The sequence below is a fragment of the Myiozetetes cayanensis genome, unplaced genomic scaffold (genome assembly GCF_022539395.1).
Source record: "Myiozetetes cayanensis isolate MyiCay16 unplaced genomic scaffold, myiCay2020 scf4, whole genome shotgun sequence".
In the NCBI taxonomy this organism is placed as follows: Eukaryota; Metazoa; Chordata; class Aves; order Passeriformes; family Tyrannidae; genus Myiozetetes; species Myiozetetes cayanensis.
In genome coordinates, this window is record NW_026087631.1 from 18,220,946 (window position 1) to 18,241,920 (window position 20,975).

Below are 20,975 nucleotides of genomic sequence, written 5' to 3' on the forward strand. Positions count from 1 at the left end.
CCATAGAGCCAGGTAAGTTTTTTCCCCTATTCCTCCAGGGAATGAGGACTGCAGGCAGCCAGCTGCCTCCTGCCCAAGGGGCTGATGCTGGTCAGAAGCAATTAAACACTAGATTGTAATTAGGCTTCGGTGAGACACCTCTCTAATCAGTCACTGCTGCTGCCAAAGGAGCTTGATGTTCTTCACTTGGCCTTTCTGTTTATTTATGGAGAGTTTGTATGTGTTTTATTTTAAGTGGAAGCTACTGCCAGTGCCACTTACAGCTATTTCGGCTGCTGTCCCTTTCCCAGGACTGTTCTGTGCTCCTGGCAAGACAGCAGCAGGAAGGCTCAGCAGATGAAGCGGCTCCCTGAAGTGGTCAGCAGGACCAGGAGGATGCACATGGCCGTGCCTTTCTTTTCCTGCTTTCTTTTCCTGTCGTGTGTGTGCCCCTCGGCACTGGGGCAGGGGAGGAGGCTGCTTGCCATCTCCGACCAGCAGCTCTGCCAAGGAGGCCTGGAAGGTCTTCAATCCCAGCAGCTTGGAGCTGGACCACATCCTTTTCCTCCTTCCTCTTGTCTCAGGATGTTTTTGCTCCCTGCTGTGACCATGGCTGTGCCAGAGAGGAAGTGCTGGAGATCCGTAACATCCCCCAACACAGGTTAGCCAAGCTTTTCTGGGCAGCAGTGTGGACTGGCAGAGACAAAACCAGGTCCCCCGACCACATAATGAACTCATAAATTTTAATGTATATGTCTGCATATTACAGAATCCAGATGTATCACAGGCCAGAGGACAGCTGAGGCTGGAAGGTACCTGCAGATGTCAATCCCATTCAACCCCCCTGCTCAAGCAGTGTCAGCTAGAGCAGGCCGCCCAGGACTATGTCCACTTGGGTTTCAAATATCTCCATGGATCAAGGAGCACAGCCTGTCTTGGCAACTTGTTGCAGCATTAGATCGCCTCCACAGTAAAAAGTGATTTTTCTTATGTTTGAACAGAATTTCCTGTATTTCAGTATGTGCCCACTGATGCTTGCTCTGTCATTGCATACCACTGAGAAGAGCCTGGCTTCCTGCCATCAGGTATTTGTATATTTTTATGTGCTTTTTTAAAACCCTATGGGCTTAAAAGAAAAATAAAAGCGGGCTTCAGTAACCAAAAAAAGAATTGAGCCAAATAACACATAAAGAAAGAGAGGCAAACTTCCAGGAAAGCCAAAGTGAAATGCAAAGGTGCATGGTAAAATATATAGTAAGCTTGCTTGTCTGCATGTAAGAGCATCAAGAAGATTTGTTGTTAGAGTTAAAAAACTTACTCGGATCATATATTTACATGTCTCCCAAAGTGAATGTTTCAGGCAGTGCAAAAACAATTTTCACTGGGGCTAACACCACCCTAATCCCCCGTTACATTCCAAAAGCTTTCACTGTTGCAAAGCACTTCTGGAACTTCAAAATGAGAAGGTGTTAGAGGCTTTCACATGGGGCAAGGAGAAGATGCCTCACTGTGGCTGCACAGACCACTGCTCTTGGCACTTCCAAAGCACCATTGGTTCAAAATGCCCACCTGGCTGAGGTCACTGAATTCCTGCTGGACAAAGCCGGATGATAATAACCAGCAGCAAACAACTTCATGCAGTGGTAAATATTGGACAGCCTTAAGTGCAAGTACACTTTTACCCACATCCTACCATGTCCATTAATACAGGTAATGTTACTGCAATTAAAAACCATGCATTTTCCAAGAAACCACAGTTAACCCAACTGTTCAGAATAGCTTATCAGAATAACATCTCAGATGTCACTCTGTGGTAAGTGCTGGTGAATAACAATATTTTTAATGGTAAGTACTTTGTGAAACATTCTAATTTGAAGACCTTTGTGCATTAAGGAATTTTCCTTCTGAACAGTTCAATTTAGTTTCTTACTTTTCATTTAATTTGATATGCAGTAGTAGTATGCACAAGTCTGAGTCAGGTGGTTTTATTATCCTCTACTTAGGGTAAAGGCTTACAGTAAAATATTACAAAATCTCACTGAAGGCCATGTGGAATTTTTTTGAGCTTTTTTGAACCCACCTTCGTAGTTACATCCACCACATCACTACTTGAATTTCTGGGGCACCTACCATCAGTTAAAGGACATTTCTATAGGATACAGGAGCATCAAATGAGACCAGTCGCTCTGGGCATTGCACACTGCTGGACAGTACCATGCTCAGAGCCTCAGACTTCTTCCCTCTGTGTTGCTTTCTGCCTTATTAAACCTGAAACTGTCTGTAAGTTCAAAAACCTATTTGAAATTTTGACTGCAAAGCCTCATACACTTGCCTATATATACTTCAGATGATGGAGAGAAATAATATATTCTATAAAACAAAACAAAATTCCAGGCTAGACCAAGGTTATGGTGGCTCTGATTTTCATGGTCATCTGTTACGTTTTGCATTTGAGGGAAAAAGTCTTTACAGACAATTTCTTTTTTACTGGTCACATGTAAAAGAAAAATATTTGCAGATGAGCCTAAGCAGAGGCTTCAGGTTGCTGCTTTATACAGAGATAAAACCCCTTCAGCTGGGATGCTGTTGAGCAGGATGGCAAATATCCATCAAGTGCAAGAGGCCTTACAAGAACCATAGATAATACATGCCAGTCAAGCAGGTATTTTTGGTAAAGTATAACATAATTCTTCTGCCTAAAGCTATGTATTTCCTCAAAAAGTTTACAAGGAAGAGATAGAAACAAACATTTCTGCTTTTATGTCACACTTTCTTACAGACTCACTTTTGGTTATAGATAAAACAATTCATCTTTCTAGGAATGCAATTTCTTCCTCTTTATGGACATGCAAAATCACTTTATTATAATAAGACATTATTCTGTTTGTATCATTTATTGACATCTCTGAAGTCTTTTAAGAACCATGGATGAAAGGTGCTATATAAGTGCCAAGTACATCATAAATTATTAAATGTTTCTTCAAAATCTGCTTGCTCGGTCTTTGTTTCATCTGCTGATGCCAGATTTCAGAATGAGTTATACAAAAGGCCTTTATGGAACTTTCCCGTTCTCAGAATCCTGCCTGCATTGTGCAAGATGAGGCAGAATCAAAATGAATCAGAATATATGCTGCTTTCTGCAAGGAATAGCACATTTCCTGGGTGACCTGACACCACTCTGTACCTGAGAAACTTTGCAGGCCACTTGAGTTTCTCAAATTAAAAAAAAGAGCAAAACTCAAAACAAAACTAAAAGAGCAAGGGAAGAGAGAATGAAAGACAGAGGAAGGGAGGAAGGAGAGAGGAAGGTTGATTATATGCAATTACACCGAGTCTGTGTCTTTGCAAGTGCCCCTGCAAGGCAGGGTTCCTGAGGGCAGCAAGGTTAAAAGCAAGCAGCAGCCCCAAAGAGCCCTGCTGTGCTACTGTGAATAGCCATACCTGGGTAAGGCAAATTATGCTGCTGCTGTGCATTTAAGATGTATATGAACAAGCTGTCAGTCCAAGATCTAAAACTTATTCAGTTATTCAAACTAATTCAGTTGCATCACCCAGCTCTGACACCCCTAGCACTTGCTGCAGACCATTTTAATGGGAAGTGATATGTAAGTGCAAACACCTGGGAGACAGACGGCAGGGGAATTTTTCTGATACAACAGTCGTCACCATGGCTGTTAACAGCAGTGGCATTTATGTGATCCTAATTACTCTGTAAGCATTAGACAGGCAAGGAAAGTTCACGCTCCTCTTCCTACACTGCACTCTCATCATCTGCAGGCTCCCGTTGCCCCTGAGAATGTCCCCAGACCTTGCACATCCCCCCACTGCCCTGTGTGTCCCATACAGCCTCCACTGGCCATACCAGCCAGCTGTGCTGCCTCACTCACCCTGTCCACAGACACAGCCAACAACATTTCGTATCTTGAATGTCCCTGGTAGGGCTGACATCAGTATTTTTCAAGCCTTCAGTGTCTCTTATTTTAGACCAAGATACCAAGGAGTAGCTGGAAAGAAAACAAGAACAAAAAAACAAAAAAATGGTAGAAGCAATGAACTTCTGACTGCTGGTTGGCCTTCAAACACTGCACAGACCATTCTGACCATTGGAGACCTGATATGACCACTCATATGACCACGTATTTATATTCGCATATCTTTCTGAGAGTGATAAGAGTATAAAAAGAGGTCTTACCTTGAGACTGAGTTCTGATTCCATCTGCAGATCTTGTCCTCCAGAGTGGCAGGGGTTTGGAACAACGTGATCTTTGAAGTCCTTCCAAACCAAACCATTCTATGAGTCTATGATTTTCAAATACCAGTAAATTCTAAGCATGGATGATTTGGTTCCAAAACAATATTTAATTAATTGTTCCTGAAGATAAATTACAAACTAGCTCTCTGGTAAATCCTAGAGCACCCTTAATAATGGGGCTAGATATAGCAGGGTTCTCATAGGATTGAGTCTTGGGACAAAATTATTTAGTTTGGTTTTAATTAGAGTTCCAAAAGATGACATAAAATCTTCAGCAGCAGAATCTGCAGGTGCTGTACAGGTCACCCAGCACGGAACAGCAAGCAGGACAAGTTGTGCCTGCTGAAGGAGCTGAGCTGGATGCCACATCTCAGTAATTTTTGAGGTATGCAGGAACCCACCATCCCAGCTGGGTAATCCAGGTGGGATACAGGGAAAGGCTGGCTCCCACATGCCATATGGGCTCAGTGTGCACCCCACCTTGAGGCAGTAGGAACCATGTCTCTGTGGGAAAACACAGTGATGGTCATGGTCAGTGCATGCAGGAGAGGGAGTGGGGTGGGTTTTGACCTTGTTGAAGGACACAGTCCAGCTGCCAGGGATGTCACAGCAGTGTCCCAACAGCTCTGTGTCATGTAAAGCCTGAGCTGTATGCTGTGTGGCTCTGGGATGTGGCCTTTGGGGTGTGAGATGGCTCAGTCCTGCTAACACCCTCCTTCACCTGCAGGATGCACAGGGAGGCCACCAGAGAACATAACAGTCTGTGATTTACCAGGGGCCAGGCTGAGATCACTTAATGATCAATACTCAAAATGTGCAGAGCTCTGCTGAGATGCTGTAGTTTATATCAAAGCTGCAGTCACCAAGGTCAAAAATCCAAGGAGGTGTAAGGCAAAACAGAGCTGGAGTGACTTAGTTCAGGTTTTATATCCCATTATTAGCAAAGTCAAGAGCAGAACCTGCTTTCCCTGTCCCTAACCCTGCCCCCAGGCTGAGCCTTTTCAACAGTAGCACTGAACAGAAAACCAGTTTTAATGAAGTTTATCAAGTTGTTTTTTTAAAGTACAATGGTAGTTTTCAGGAACTTGTAAAGCAATTCTTCATTTGCAAGTAGCAGCTACCTTTGCCATTAAGAGGGTTGTTGGTGACATTTTCTTTTTTTATTATTTATTTATGGAAACCTTTACATTTGAAGCTTCTTCAACCAAACAGGCCTATTGTGTCAGATCATTTAATATAAGGCAGAAACTCAGCCTTCTGCCTTGGGCAGGAGGGCTCCTCAAAAAACAGAAAGCTGGAGCTCCAATCCCAAGCAGTGCCTGCTGAAGGGGCTAGGAGTTCACCAGGTCATTTCAGAACCACAGGAGCGATGTTATTCATATTCCCCCTTCCTAAAACCTGCAGCTGGGAATAAAAAAAAAAAAAAAAAAGGCACCTCTTAGAAGGCATTTCTGACTTCATTGATATACGTGAACCCTAGACTTGTTTCATCACAAGAACACAAGGTGATAAATGGGACAGTGATGCAAACACCAGTTTCCTCTGTTTCCACCACGTAGAAACATTGTTGTCCACAGAAAACAGTGCAGAGAGGATCCCAGAGTGGAACAGCTGCATCCTTCTGACACACCATTTTGTGGGTTGGACAAGCAATGACACATGTCAAAGCATAGGCAAAAGTGTTCATGACTTTCTTTTGTTACATGCATGAGTACAAAGAGTGATCATGGTCAAAAGAATAAATACTGCAGATCCCTCAAAAGGAATTTTCCTGATGAAAAATTCCTTTCTTTTGGCATTTGTTGTGCATCTTGAATGAATCAGTTATCAGAGCAGCAAAAATGTTCCTGCTGGTTCTAAAATCAACACTATTTTCACTTACCATTAGCATCTTGTAGCTGTGCAAAAAAACCCAAACCAAACCAAAAAAACACACATACAAAAAAAACCCCAAACAAAAACCAATAAACATGACTGTTGTTCATTCTACCTTTCATAAGTAAAACCTATAGACATCTAAAATATTATCTGATTCCTTTTCCAGATTCACTGAAAACAGCATAATTCAAGTTGAATTTCTAAATACTTATAATTTTCTCACATTAAAGGACTTTGTTTGCTTAGGTCTTTTTGAATGATTGTGTTGCATTGTTCTGGATTACACAAAAATTCCATTACCCACCTGTTCTGTTCTCTTTTCTCCAAATATGCTTTTTTTGGCTTTTTGGTGTTTTGCTTTCCTTGAAGAGACTGAACTGCTGGTGATTAATGACTAAAACATGTGACCACCTGCAGTGACTGCCCAGGTGCTGTGAGAGACTGGACTGTTGGTGCTCAGGGCCCAACCAGCACTGTGCTTTGCCAACAATGTGCAGAGTGGCCACCTCGGCCAGGGGTTGAAGGCACATCAGACACCTCAAGCTACAAGGTGGGTGTCAAACAAGATAAGGAAAGAGACAAACCCTATGAAGTGCAGTAGCATTTCTCTTTCTTTACACAGATGACTCGGCTAGAATAACTCCCTGGAACCGTTCAAACCCAGCCTGAAGATTTTCATCTCTTCTTGATGATCAGTAATGGGCCATCGTGGAGTCAGGTGTACTGATGTAAGAGGCAGCTGGAACACCTTAGAAGGTGTCAAAGACTCCTGAATTATCCCACGACTCACAGTGTTATATCATCCAGTATAAACCTCCCTGCCAGAGAAAGTACTGGAGATTTCCACCTGAACCTGAGCCTACACAACTCTGAGTTTCAGGGCTTCCCTCACCACCTTGGGCTTCCAATACCACCTTGACTGATCTGGACTGATCTGACCATGACTTGGACAGCACTACAACCACCACTTCCACCAGTGAACATTGAAACTGTAACAACCAAGTCTCATTGCTGATCCAATGGGTGTCTTGCGGGTCATTCCAGTCTCCTGGGGGGTCCACAACCCCGCTCTGACTCTACCAGCCCTGCAGCCTCACTCCAGTGCCCTGCAAGCATCTGCTGGTATTGAATCCCAGCTATCTGGCGTTTCCTGCCAGTGATGGCTCTCCAACCATTCCTGCCAGGTTTTCCAGGCATGAGGGTGGTGAACCATGTGGAAAGGTGGCCATCTTGTCCCTGTCCTGTGGCAACATGTGTTTTCACAGGAGGGGGAGGCCATCTGCCATCTTGACTTGGTCTGGTGGAAAGGTCTTGGGAAGTTTCTCCTCATCAGTTTAACCCAGTTTTATCAATATTGATGTTAGTGTTGGTAAACTCTTGGTAAAGAGTTATTTTTGCACGTGCATCCTGGAATATTTGGTCTCTCTCTCTGTACTGGAGAAGCCAGGGCTATTGAATCCAAGGGAGGAGACTTCAGTCCAAGGTCTCTGCCCCTCCAGATTTTCTCAAACTGAGACATGCATGTAGTAGGAAGAATAAGCACTATCAGTTCTATTTAGCACGTTAATTGCACTAGGGCATGAGAGACCTTATAATGCAAACCTCAGCCCTTCAGAAATGCAAGGCATACAATCTATGGATAATTCCTGGCACAGGGACACTGAGGAATGCCGGAATGAAGTGGGGACTACCCAGGGAGAAGAGGATGGGGCCCCAGCAGTCTCCTAGCTGGTTCCCTTTTTCCTTTCCATGCCTTTGCACGTTGGGAGCAGACACCTATGACCTGATTATCCCAGGGACAGTTATGAGGAAGAAGTGGCACTTCGGCTTTTTGCCCCCAGCCAGCCTGCTCAGACACCTTGAATTTAGACAGAGTGCTACACACTGGTCCAAGGCAAATCAAAAAGGATAGGACCAATTTGCAAACAGTAATATCTCCCTCAGGAAGTCTATAGGTGAGGAGATAAATCCAAGGTTTGGGTTTCAAGCTACTTTGGGGAATGGAGGGAAAATGCAGGTTGTGAACATATCTGGATTTGTCTGCTCTCTCAGTAAAAGAGGGATATGGGTAGGAATAGCTGGTTGCAGTTAAGCTTCAATTAAAATGGCAGTAGGTCACACTTTCATGATACTTTTCTAAGAGGGCAAGGTCTGTTGCTAGCTGTAAATAGAGAGAGTAGCATGTGGGAAGCAACTCAATTGACAGGCATGAACCCAAAAGGTCACGTAATAGGGTTCAAAGTCTGTTTAACCATGCACAGCCAAGCTGGGAGAGTGTTGTCCAACAAAGCATGAGGCAGGTGAGGCACAGCTTTCTGCATCACGTCACGCCCTCTGGGCTAAATTACTGGAAAAGCAAAGCCCTCTGCACAGCGCCCATGTCGTTAATGGGTGCACCCCTGCGCTGCCCCCCACCATCACTTGCATGGGCAGGCACACTCGGATTTGCAGTCCCTCACCCCTCTGCTTCACATCTCCCCTTCTCCACATCCCGTGAGGGGGGAGTGCCGAGAGCAGGCACAGGCAGCTGCAGCCAGACTGATAAGAAAACCTGGAGATTTATGTGGTTCTTGTAACCAGATCTCTGGTCCCCAGAGGGGTTGAATGCATATTGCTGTGTGGGTCTTGCCACCTGCCTGGACAAGGTTGCAGCCTGCACTCTCCTCGCAGGCTGTCCCAGAGGGAAATGCTTTATATGGCTGCTCACAGAGAGCACTGAAGTGATGGCACAAGTCAGGGGCTGCAAAATGCAAAACTGGACTCATAAAAATGCTCATCATCTGTTTTTTGGGGTGTCCTAGTGTAAGAAGAAAAAACAAAACGGAAGATGGATGTCTAAGCACATGTGGTGGCAGTGCTCAAAGCCCCACAGCATCAGCAGTGGCTTCTACAAATGCCAGGACACCATTCTCTCCTGTCCTTGGGGACCCAAGGGTGGTGAGGACAGGGCACTGGTTAAGGGAAAGTACTATGCCTAAATCCCACCAGACTATCTCACTGCTGGCTGGGAAGATACAAAGCCTTTTTCATCCATTGGGAGGAATTATTTAAAGGATAAAATACCTGAGGGACTTCAGGCTTGGGAGAACAGAAAGCAATTGTCTAAGCTTATTTCAGGGAAAATAATACACTTCCTGCACAGTTAAATGTGAATGCAGAAGCTTTTAACCTATAAAAGCACACAAACAAACCATGCAACAAGAGCAGTTCAAAGACATCTCATTTACTTAGAAGCAGAAAGACATGACAGTAAAAACCTAGGGGATGAAGAGCTCTAAAAGGGACATTTTAAACAATGTTTAACCTAGTCCTGAAATAGTTCAGCCAACATTCAGCTAAAAGTTCAAGAAAGGAAAAAGTACTAATTCCTTTGAAAAATTCCATTAAACAAACCTACTTGTATTCACAAATATCTTGAATTAGCTCTTTGTTAAATCAAATGAGTCCTTCCTGTTAGACCAATATTACGGGTCAGATAGGAATTATCCACCCTTTGTTTTACAAAACAGGCTATTTGCCAAATGCTGTTGTGGTTAGCAGGCTTAATTTTATTTCATCATATGATTTTATTTGGCTTTTAAGCTTGGTTAAAATAAACCTCAGGTAACCTAGATTTTTTTAAACAAATTGAATAGTAATTATTTGAATTGCAGAATTTTTTTTTTGTCTTCTGCAGTTCCATATATGCTTCAGGATTCACATGCATGATTTATGTGCATGCATACATACTCCCAAAACCGGCTTGAGTGCTCCCACATATCTTTGTAACTTGAGCTGCTACATTCAGCCACCTGCTAAGCTTTTAGAGACCAGAGCAAAGAGACCAGGGTGAGTAATGCTCTTCTAGGGACCACTCCCAGCAATGAAACTGCAGCTTGAGGAAAAGAGCCACTCAGCAGGGGCAGGTTTTCTGCCCTAAATTGCATCTCTTTTATTTCCTGCTTGGCTCTCAAATATCTTGCTTCTGGTCCTGCAAAAACCCCAGGATGTATGGTGGTGTGTGATGACTGCAGCCTGGCTACAGCTCAGGATCCCAGGCAGATTTGACCTTCTGTAGCCTAAAGGAGAAACTCCAATAACTGGTCAAATCCTTCTGGAGCACAAGTTCCTTTATGAAGATTAAATACATTTACATGCCCCATTGACTCCCCATCACTTTTCAGATCTGATCTGAAAACATGTATTTTCTCCCTTACCAGTACCTCTTAGTTTCTCACTCAGATATTATTTACTTTTGTGCCTTACAACTGCATTGTTGGACAGTACAGAAATCTGCAATTATACTTTGCACAAGAAGATTATACATACAATAAATCAGAATTATATATGTTACCCTAGGGAACTATATTAAAGATAAGCACATAAAAAAAAGCTGCTCTGAACATACTAACGTGCCATCTCACTTGGTGTGTTCTTGATCCTTGTCAGGAGCAACATCTTGGGCTCTGGATTATGTGTGGGCTTGGCCAGCAGATCATGGGGGTGCAAAAGGCTGGGCCTGGACTTGAGAAGTAGCTGCAACAGTAACCATTATGCAGGTAAAAGGACTTCAGGTCTGCCATCAGAAGGACGCTGTTGGGGCCAAATTCTCCATCCTTCCTTATGCAGGACTGATTATAACCAACCGAAAATAGAGTGATACACAGTTGAAAAGCAGCTGAGTTAGGCCTTCAGCAAGCACAAGCAATGAAATATTAATAGGAAAAAAGGTAGTTTTTAATTAAAGAAAAAGGTGGAGTGGCTAAATATCCACACACTCTACTTTCCTTAGGGTTACACTTCATGAATATTTGTCTCCCACAGTAATTCAGGATCTATGTGTATGAAACTTCTATAAACATTAATTATATGCCAGAAACCATATCTTCACACTTCAGCCTACAGAAGTTATCACTAACCCTCTGATACCCAGCAACAACTTCCAATAGTCTCACATTAGATAATTAAAGGGTTTCTTTCCTTATGATACCAAATCACTCCATGATTCTTCTAACAGACTGACTCAGAAGAACAGCTTTTGCGGCAGGAAATGCTACGCTACTACAGGGCCAGGGGAGAGAGCCCAGGAGAAACTGAAAGGCAGGGAGGGAGGTGGTGGAGGAGAAGCTGGAGGAAGGACACAGCCCAAACCTGCCACTGACTTTTCCAATTGATGCCAAAATCTGCTGAGCTCGCAGGATTCAGCAGGATGTGCTGCCCAGTGTGCTCATTAGCTAATTCAGCCAGTGAAATTTGGCACACCCCTGCTGCCTTCAGCAGCACTTGGTCAGCCTACACCCACAGAGACTGATGGACCTGCGTCTATAAAGTATATATTTCACCCACCTTTGAAACTTCTTGTAACAAGATACTATAAAGTGCATTGCTGGAACCAAATCTGCCCCAGCAGGACACCAGAGTGGAACACCTAAGATTTCTTTCTGTCTCTCTGATAACTATTCTCACTCACAAACCTGGTAACATATACTAGCAAATGCTTTTTGCATACCTATGCATTTCTCTGAAGGACAGAAATGTTTTGCAATTCATTTCTGTTGCTACTATCATTATGCTACTCAATTACATTAAGTGCCCTAATTACTTATTTACAAAGGGTTAGTAACTCTGTACTTTTTAACTGACCTATATACTAAGCCTGGAGGCAACAAACACTTTTATGCATTCGTTTCTTGCCAGTAGCTCTTTCAATAGCCTTTTCTTTCTCACGAGGCATCAGGCTGGCAAAGTTTTGGAGGAAGGCATGACTTCTAGTTGACAGTGAGCCCAGACCACGCGAGCCTGCGAGGCTGCGCTGATCTCGCTGTGGTCTGTACATTTCTGCCTGTGAAGGTAGGCACACCCAGCCTGTGTTTCCAGCAAGGGTGTGTGTAGAGTCGGGGATGTGACCTCCTCAAGATGTCTGCAGAGGACAAAAAGCTGTGAGGAATGCTGTGGGCCAGGGCCACTGCTGGTATATGCCTGACTGATGGCACCAGCCCTGGGGCACTGGAGACCCCATCAGCCCTGTGGATTGGCAGCCTGCCCTACAGCTTCACCTGTCCTGCTGTTTCTATTCCCTCTATGGTTTACAGAATCACAGAGTCACACAGTCACACGTCAGGTCAGGAGGGATAACAGTGGATCACCTGGTCCAACCTCCCAGCTCAAGCAGGGTCATCCTAGAGCATGTGACACAGGATTGCATCCAGATGGTGCTTCAACATCTCCAGTGAGGAGACTCCACAATCCCTCTGGGAAATCTGTCCAGTCCATGGTCATTCATACATATTCAGGTGGAATTTCCTGTGCATCAGTTTCTGCCCATTGCTTCTTGTTCTATTGCTTGGCATCACTGAAAAAAGCCTGGCTCCATCCTCTTAATGCCCATCCTTTAGGCATTTATACACATTAATGAGGTCCCCTCTCAACTGTCTCTTCTTGAGGCTGGACAAGCCCAACTCCCTCAGCGTTTCCTCGTAAGAGAGGTACTCCAGACCCTTGACCAACTTAGCAGCTCTTCACTGGACCTGCTCCAGGATCAACCTGCCTCTCGATGGCAATCAAATTTTTCCTGCCTGTCTGAGAACATCAAGTCCAAACATTCCCTTTACTGCAACTTGTTTTGGATTCAAGGTTACCCGATTTCCACTTGGACTTTTCTTCTTTGGCTAAAGAAGCACAGTTTGTACAATGTTTTCATGTTTTCTAGTCTACTGCACTACTCCCACTTTCCTCTTGGCTCTAATCAAGTAAGGTACCTTCTTTTTGAGATGCAGTGTCAAAAATTGGACTCAGTAGTTCAAGGAACTTTTTTCTGTATGAAGCAGAAGATTTGTATCATGTCTCCTTGCCTTCTTACAGTCCTACATGTACTGTGGGCAGGTGGGTTGTCACTTAACACTGTGTCTGTGTACTGCCTATTTCCATTTAAATATATATTTTTCACCCACTGTTGTTTGTGCAGCTGGTTTGTTCTTTATGTGTTATACCTTAAGATTCACCCCTACTGACTTATGTCCTATTTTTTTTCTGTCCATATCTTTACTGTCAACATTATGTGGTATGCTAATCCAGACTTTCAACCTCCTTGCAACAGCACTGATAAGCATGATCCCTACTCCAGTATTCAGGTAACAAGTGAATTACTGAATAATCCCCATGTGCAGAGCTGTTGAAGAGGGAGCTTGACAGATGTGAGGCTGCTGCTTCTCTGTGTCCCCAGATTCACCTAGCAGCAAGGCTGAACTTCTATTCCCAACAGACACTGAGTGCTCATCCAAATAGCAAGCATGCATATGGCCTGACTGTCGTTCTTCTTTCTCTCCAGTAAGTGGCCTTAGACATGCAGTCTCTGCTGTATCTGCTCCTAAGATCCTCAGCCTCCCTAGCTGCCTTACAAGTCTTGCTTCAGCTCCTGGTGTTCAGAGCCCCTCGTGCACAAACACACACAGACACTCAAACACACACAAGTCCTCAAGGAAAACTGCACACACTGTGGTCTTCTCAGAAGCCAGAATCCTATCCTAGTTGGGCAGGAGGCCCCTTGACAATGGTCTGACTCACACACATGCAATGAATGCAGAACACAGTCAATCAGCTGCGAAAAGTACACTTATAATTCCTGTTGACATACACCTGGCCCCTTTTATCCCTTCTTTCCTGTTTTCCCAACACTTGTTTATTCTCAGTCCATCTTGATCCCTCTCTTTTTCTGCTCTGGTTCTTCCCCAGTTGTTAGGCTTGCACATCCCTGCAGCTGCCCTATAAACATCCCACAATAGGTGTTTTACAGTCCCTAGATGCCTTTCTCCAGAATCCCATCAGCCCCAGGCAGTGATCCCTGAGGCTGTCAAGTGCTCCAGGGAGCCCCTCCCACCTACCCCACAGGGTCTCAACCCGCACCCTGAGTCCATCACTTGACAGATGTTTTTCTGACTGTCATTGCATCCACTCCACAGTGGACCATGATTTTAGCTTCCCAGTGACAACTACTAAGTGACATAACAGATAACATATGCACTGAGAGATGCCTCTGAAAGTAAAGTGATCCAGATACATTTCTCAGACCAAATTATGAGGCCTGCTCTGCTGAAGCCAGTGCAGTTTCAACTTTTACCCCATGATAAACAAAATTTGCTCATCAGCTTCCCACACGGTAACTGGAGCTTCATGTGGGCCCACATATATCCCCAGGGATAGACAAATAAAGAGGGCAGACATTCCCACAGCAAAGGTCTCCTGTGTATCTACAGGAGCTGGTAAGAGGCACAGATGTGACATGTAGACACAAGCTGAGATTTCCACCAGGCTTGGTTGCTGTGAGACTGTCATCCCAGGAAACTCACTGTTTCTGCCTTGGGGAGAGCTCCTGTGGTCAAGCAATGCCACGATGGGGCTGTGGATACTCATACACACATGGGGAACTGGCAGTGTACCATAAAGCTTTCCTAGGTACCATGCTCAGGAAGAGACTTTCCTCTTTCCTGAAAGCTGCTAAAACAAAGGGTACCAAGCAAAAGCCATGTAGACGAGAGGCGGACACCTGCTGCTGCATCACAGTATGGATTTGGCAGGCTTCTAGTGGAAGACAATTATTCTCAAATCATCCTTAAATCAAGCTGCATGAATACAGAAACATTTAATCACAATCCTCAAAATAGATGAGACAGTTTATTCTTTTGAAAGAATAGGTGAAGAAAGAAAGGAAAACCATGCTTAACATTCAGCACGCTTCATAAAAATATGAAAGGCCTCTCTTTCTCCCTTTTTCCTGGCCTTTCTCCAAAGCCTGCTGGAGACCACCCAACCTTGGTAGAACACAGGGACTCCTACAGTTAATCTCTTCCAAGGGGATCTAGCCTTCCCTTTGATATATCTGTGCCTGTTTCCTCCTTCTCCTGATGTGTTCCTGAGGTAGTCCTGCTCCTCAGATGCACAACAAGGTCTAGCAAGGCCAAGCACTGTCTCCTGGACTTGGCCTGTTAATCAGCTACTCCTTTAGTTAAAGAAGAGGTCACACCCTGTCCCGCAGAGCATTCACCTCTTCATATGCAGGGTCTCTCCCCACTTGCACCCAAAATTTGAAACTATTCAACATGACCACTAACACACTCAAACTTCAATATCTGTATGGGATAGACATGTACAAGCCAATGCTGATTTATGGACAGCCACAGTGGTTATCAGCCACTCAGCAGCATGAGCTTACTCTCCCACAGCAGGTTTCTCTGGACCACAACATAAAAATGCACAAGCTCAGAGACCTGGAAAGCCCCCTTCTTGCTGCTTCACTGGACACTTGGAGGACAGAGGAGAAAGTGCTGGAGGGGAGAAACTAGAGGCAACAGAAAGATCAACCTCACACATGTGATGAGAGCACTGGCTGCAGTTCTCACATATCTGTAAATATTGCTCTAAACAGAAAGTCAGTTTATTTCCACAAGATTAGGCTGTTTTGATGTTATTACCCAGCATGTGGTAGGTGAACTGAGAGTATAGATCTTCCTGTGATGTGTTTGTAACATTCCTTAGAACAATGGCACATATTATTAGGAAGGTGGAAGTGAGAATGTGGAAAAAAATGGCATGAAGTGTGACACCTAAGCATCACAGAAACATTAAGACATGCTAGAAATTATAGTGCTAATTTTAACCTAAATTTACTGAAACTGCCATTATTTCATTATGTGGGTTTATGCTGCAAAGAGGATTTGATTGGCAAAAGAATTACTTAGAGATGTATTTACACCCTGTAAACAGGCTGAAGCAAATTAAGACCTATCCAGAGGGTAACACATTTAAATGAGAAGACACTTTCCTCACTATGCATCCATGCATACCAAAGTGAACATCATCAGCTAGCAAAATCCTTTAAACTGCATACATTTTACTTGCTGAAAATAAATCCATGCAAATGGACACAATGACATACACCTAAATGTGACAGATAACCAGCTTAGTATAAAAATAAGTATCAACAGAATTCTAATTCATACATGATGCTATAGAAAATGCTAATTTGAGAAACGTCTGATACCAGATTACAACAGTCTTAAAAGGTCTTTGCTTCAACATGCACTAGAGACATAGAAAATTCAGAACCAAACTGACAACATTTGATTTATTTTTCAGAAATCTCTAGAGCTCTGTCAACTTATCACAATTAATTTCAAATGCAAAAAGAGATTAATATGGTGTGTGAGGAAAGAACTGGATGCCATCTCTGACTGCCTTGTGACAAAAGAGAGTGACTTTCGTACATCCATTAGAGGTATTCCAGTTTCATTCCTCTGTTGTGACAGGGTAGCACAGAAAAAGTATCTTGGGGTGGTGGAGTGTCTTGTTTTTTACCACCAGCAGTGAAAAAGAAATTCAAAATATTTTTGCCTTCTCATCATCAACAGTGATAGCTTCAGGAAAATAGGAGCAGCTCCTCCAAATCTCTGTGCACTGTTGCTCCATCATGCTGGTAGGCTCACACATATATAGTTTCAGAGCTCACTTATGTTGCGTGAAACACTTGCATCCTTGAGTAATTCAGAAAAAATACATGGACACACCGGACTTTTCACTGTAATTATTCTGTGCTGATGTTATCCCTTCCGGAAACCTCAGAAATGTCAGCAAGGTACACTGGCAGTTCAGGTGAGGCAGAAATATCTAAATAAGGGAATTGGCCCAAAGTAGTTGCTCATACTTGCTTTATGTAAATTGGCTGTATTCCTTGTGGGTGGAGGACATGCTGGATAGGTACAATGAAGCACTCAGTAGATTTAGCTGGCCTGACTGACACTCAGTCAGCAAATCACTGAGACCTCAACAGTCTAACAGAGGTCACTAAGAAATGGAAGTCACAGAAGTGAAACTCTTTTACAGCCTGTTGACCATAAGCAACCACTTTCCTCAGAGCAGGCAGGTAGGTCAGCCTTTTCTGCTCTCATTTTGCATCAGGGAAAACAGACTGCAAGAACAGCAGCGAGAGTTTCTGGGTTGCTGGTGCACAGGGATTTATCTTAGGACAAGCTGGGCAACAAGGAAGTTCAGAGCATTGTTCTGCCTCTCTTGAGCCTCCTGTACTCTAATGTTACAGACTGTGCTGCTTGAACTGTGCCACTACCATGGGAAGGTTTGCTATTAATCACCTCCATCCTCACATGCAAAAATCTATATTATTATTTTGTTGGGTGTCTCCAGGGAGGGAAGTGGTACTGGGAGCAGATGGTAAGGGGGTAGCAGCTTTCTGAAAATCAAAGGTGACAGTTTTGCATGATGAAAATGCTTAGAGAGATTTCTAGCCTGCACCTCTCCCACAAGTGCAAATTATTCCCATCACTGGATTGGAGTCTTGTGGGCAATGTGAACCCAAAGAGCTGGGGGTTATAGCACCTGGCCCCTGCCTGTAAGGGGCAAACAAAGCAAGCCTGTGGCCCTGGGCAGCTCTCTGCTCTGAAAAATTTTGAGGAAATTCCTCTACTCTGAGCAATTGGGCACAATTAGCTCAAAATCTCTCAGATTGATCTTGTGGAAGAGATTCCCAGTAGGCACCCACCACTCACCAGTGCTAGGCAGTGCAGGTGGAGGGAGTCCTGAAAAGGGTGAATGCACAGACATCTCTCCATACACAGGCATTCCCTTTGGGGCCCATTCCAGTATGCAGCTTGCAAAGAACTGTGCACCTTTGGGATAAACTCTGCTGCAGGTTGAGCAGTGTAAGGGTGTCGTGGTTTTGCTCTGGGTCAATTTGCTTTTATACCCCCCACACAATTACTATTAGTTGAGAGAAGGTTTATGCAGACAAAAGAGACTTGATTAGGGAAAATAGGATTAACATTTATTACTAACAAGTTAAAACTAAAGAACTATATCTATAACAATTCTACTTAAGTTAAAGTACTATGTATTTACAGAAATACTTCTCCCCCCTTTATATCAGTCCAAGGAGGAAAAGCAGTTTCTTTCTCCATTCTCCGAGTTCCAGGTCTCTTCAATAACTCTGTAGCACTCTCGTCGCAGCTGGAACTCTTTCATCTCTCTTTGTGAGCTCCAAGGTTGGGCCTACCCCCCTCCTGGGCTAAGACCGGAGGCTGGGGGTTACCCAGGCCCTGAAGGTTTTCTCTTCCATGGACTTGCAAGGGGACACTTGCTTACCATGGATTTTCTTCCACGGGGTTACAGAGGATAATGGCTTATGAGTCCACCCCTCTTTCCCTATGGAGGTCCCTCCCCACGGGAGAACAGTCTTTGATAGACCTCTCCGACATGGGTCTAGCATGGATCCCACACTTGGATCCCAGCATCCTACCCGGGCCGTCTCGCTCCAGCGTAGGTTTTCCTCAGGGTCACAAATCTTCGACAGGACTCTGCTTCACTTCAGGTTTCTCATAAAGTCTCAGTTTCTTCATGCATCAACTTACCCCAGAGTAGGCTCTTCTACAAGTAACACAGGGGTCTCCTCACCCCAACAAACTTCCATAGGTGGCAGGGATTTATTTTCCAGTCTTTTCCCTGCTGAAGGGAGAGAGCGAAAGAGGGGAAAAACAGCCCCCCCTTCTAACTTTTCTCTCTCCTGTCGCTGCCAGCTTTGACCTTGGAGGTCCCTTATCTCTTCACCGGAATTCTTCTGTAGCAGTTTTTCGTCCAAGCAACCAGTCTTCTAAAGTTTTTTTTCTTCACTCTCTTACAAGAGAGAAGGGGGGCTTCAGTCCTACACCTGGCCCCGGCCCAAACCGAGGGAGGAGGGGGCCCTGGCCTTCCTCAGGGCCCGCTGCCGCTCCTACATGGCTGCCTAATTTTAACTGCACCACAAGCCTTCTCTTCTGTTTTCTTAAATATATAATTAGCAAAGGTGTCACTAAGAGTTTTGATTGGCCTTTTTGTCCGGAAATCCACCTGGACAAAACCATTCTCAGCCCTAGGGGCTGGCTGGCTGGGCAAAACCACAACAAAGGAACTGAAACATTTCCATTCACAAGCCCTGTCCCTGTCCCTGCCCTGGGCACTGAATCACCTGCAATGCTGTCTTCTGCCTTTTCAGCTGGGAAGCACCTAACACGGAGCCGCCACCCCACTCCTATCTCAAGTTGCTGCTCTCACAGCTAATGGACTCTATGTTTGTTTCCAAAAAATGCCTTTGGAAACACTCTGGACAAAGAGTCCCTCAGCAGCAGAAATGTGTCCACTTTTGCTTTGCTGCCTGCCTGTTTACATACCCTTGCTCTTCACAAAATACAGAACTGTGACTGCACCACCGATGTCTGTCAAGATTATGTGATTACACTAACCACCTATTAAATGTATTTCTTTACATAACAGCTAAGCAGACACTTCACACCCCAGCAAGTATTCAGCAGAGAAGAGGATCTTAACATCAACACAGATTAAACCCAGAGTGCCACAGAAAAACATCTCACAATTTGTGCAACACAACCAATTTCAATAGAAATTATCTCTGGCCTGTAAGATACAGAGAATTTGTGAAATTACTAGCAGAGACAAGGGAAGAGAGGCACAAAAGGAAAGAGGAACAAACACCAGTGTGTAGTACACTGGACAGGAGAGCCGAGACAGAGTACAGATGTGTTTTCAAGGGCACTGAGTGAGCTCCAGCATCAGTCCTCGACTTCTCCCACAATGAGCTGGTATCTTCAGGGAAAAACATAACACAACAAAGCAAGTATAAACGTGCAACTCCTATTCAGTGCCAAAGCTGGTTATCAGCAAGAGGCCCCATGTCCCACGGAGTACTTGTAAATTTACTGTCGGCTTTTTGTGATGTACAGATATGTTCATTGTGTGGTTATCTCTGCAGTAGAGACTGCCAGGGGCTTGGGGGCTTTATAGTATTGACTAAGGCCATGAAAATAAAATAAAGGGCCTGGGACTGAAAATGTTAACCCTTTATGAACCAGAGGGACCACTTTGTGTTTCTGAGTACATCATAGTGCAGAAGAAAAACCATGTGATCCATTAAGAGTGATTAATTTACATAGTTCAGCTCAAGGCCTGAGCTTGGGGCATGATGGGGCCCCACTGGGATGGTTAACACATGTCCTTGGTGGTGGCTGAGCAGGATCAGTGCTGCAACTACCCAAAGCCTGTCGCAGGTAGAGCTACCCCACTGTCCAGGCATAACGTTTTCCAAGGCTGAAAGTGCCAAAGGTAGTGAAAGACAGTGGCATTAAATGCTACAAAAGAGACCTATCACCGTCTCTGTTCCTCCCCTCATTCAGGAGCACTGAGGAAGTCAGCAATGCGGTGAAGCTCCAAATCCCCTACACCACACAAGGACTGGGCAGCCAACCTCTCTTCTCAAAGGCCAGCTGTTCCTGTTACTACCTGCACATCACAGCACAGGGAGATGCTAAAATACCATCAGAGGAATTCATGAAAGGGATGACATCAGACAGGGACACTCCAACAATATCTTCAAAATGAAAAATGGAGTTTACTTATCTTCAGGATAAGTGAGTGTTCACATACAATTTAGCATAAGAGAGGAGAAAATATTGAAATACATTCTTCCAACAAGCAAACTCCAAGCTATTGACAGCCTCTGGAAAATTATAACATTCACAGAGATTTTTTTTCCTTCACTGAGTATTAATTTCAATTAAATACATAGAATAAAAAGATATACAGAAAGATATACAGAAAAAAGAAATACAATAACATGGTGTGGACATCTGCAAATGGTATGATCTCACTAGCCTTCTCTGGAGGATATGTACCAAAGTTTGGGGAGGCTTGTAAAAACAGGCTCTTTATCCCCATATTCTTTCCTAGGAAAAGAAATACAATTTGAAAAAGGAAATCTTGATGAAGTCTACCTCAGTTTTTAAGGAAGTTGTCTATAATGTCTAGATTTGCATTTCATTTCAGCATTTTCATA

The 20,975-nt window shown here is 44.0% G+C and overlaps 1 protein-coding gene across 2 annotated transcripts in view; it reads right to left on the minus strand.

Moving 5' to 3' along the window:
* Positions 1-20,975, minus strand: part of COMMD10 (COMM domain containing 10) — a 172,036-nt gene that overhangs the window by 18,387 nt on the left and 132,674 nt on the right. The window contains exons 6-7 of one of the 2 annotated variants that reach the window (XR_007630505.1): positions 4,172-5,635; positions 3,867-3,983 (exon numbers count right to left, since the gene is read on the minus strand). Coding sequence is in view for 1 of the 2 variants with exons in the window: in XM_050329014.1 (XP_050184971.1) it covers positions 5,579-5,635 (57 nt within the window). In the remaining variant the exon portion in view is untranslated. Of the gene's footprint in view, positions 1-3,866; positions 3,984-4,108; positions 5,636-20,975 lie in introns of those variants that run through there. The other variant, XM_050329014.1, reaches the window with a different exon arrangement.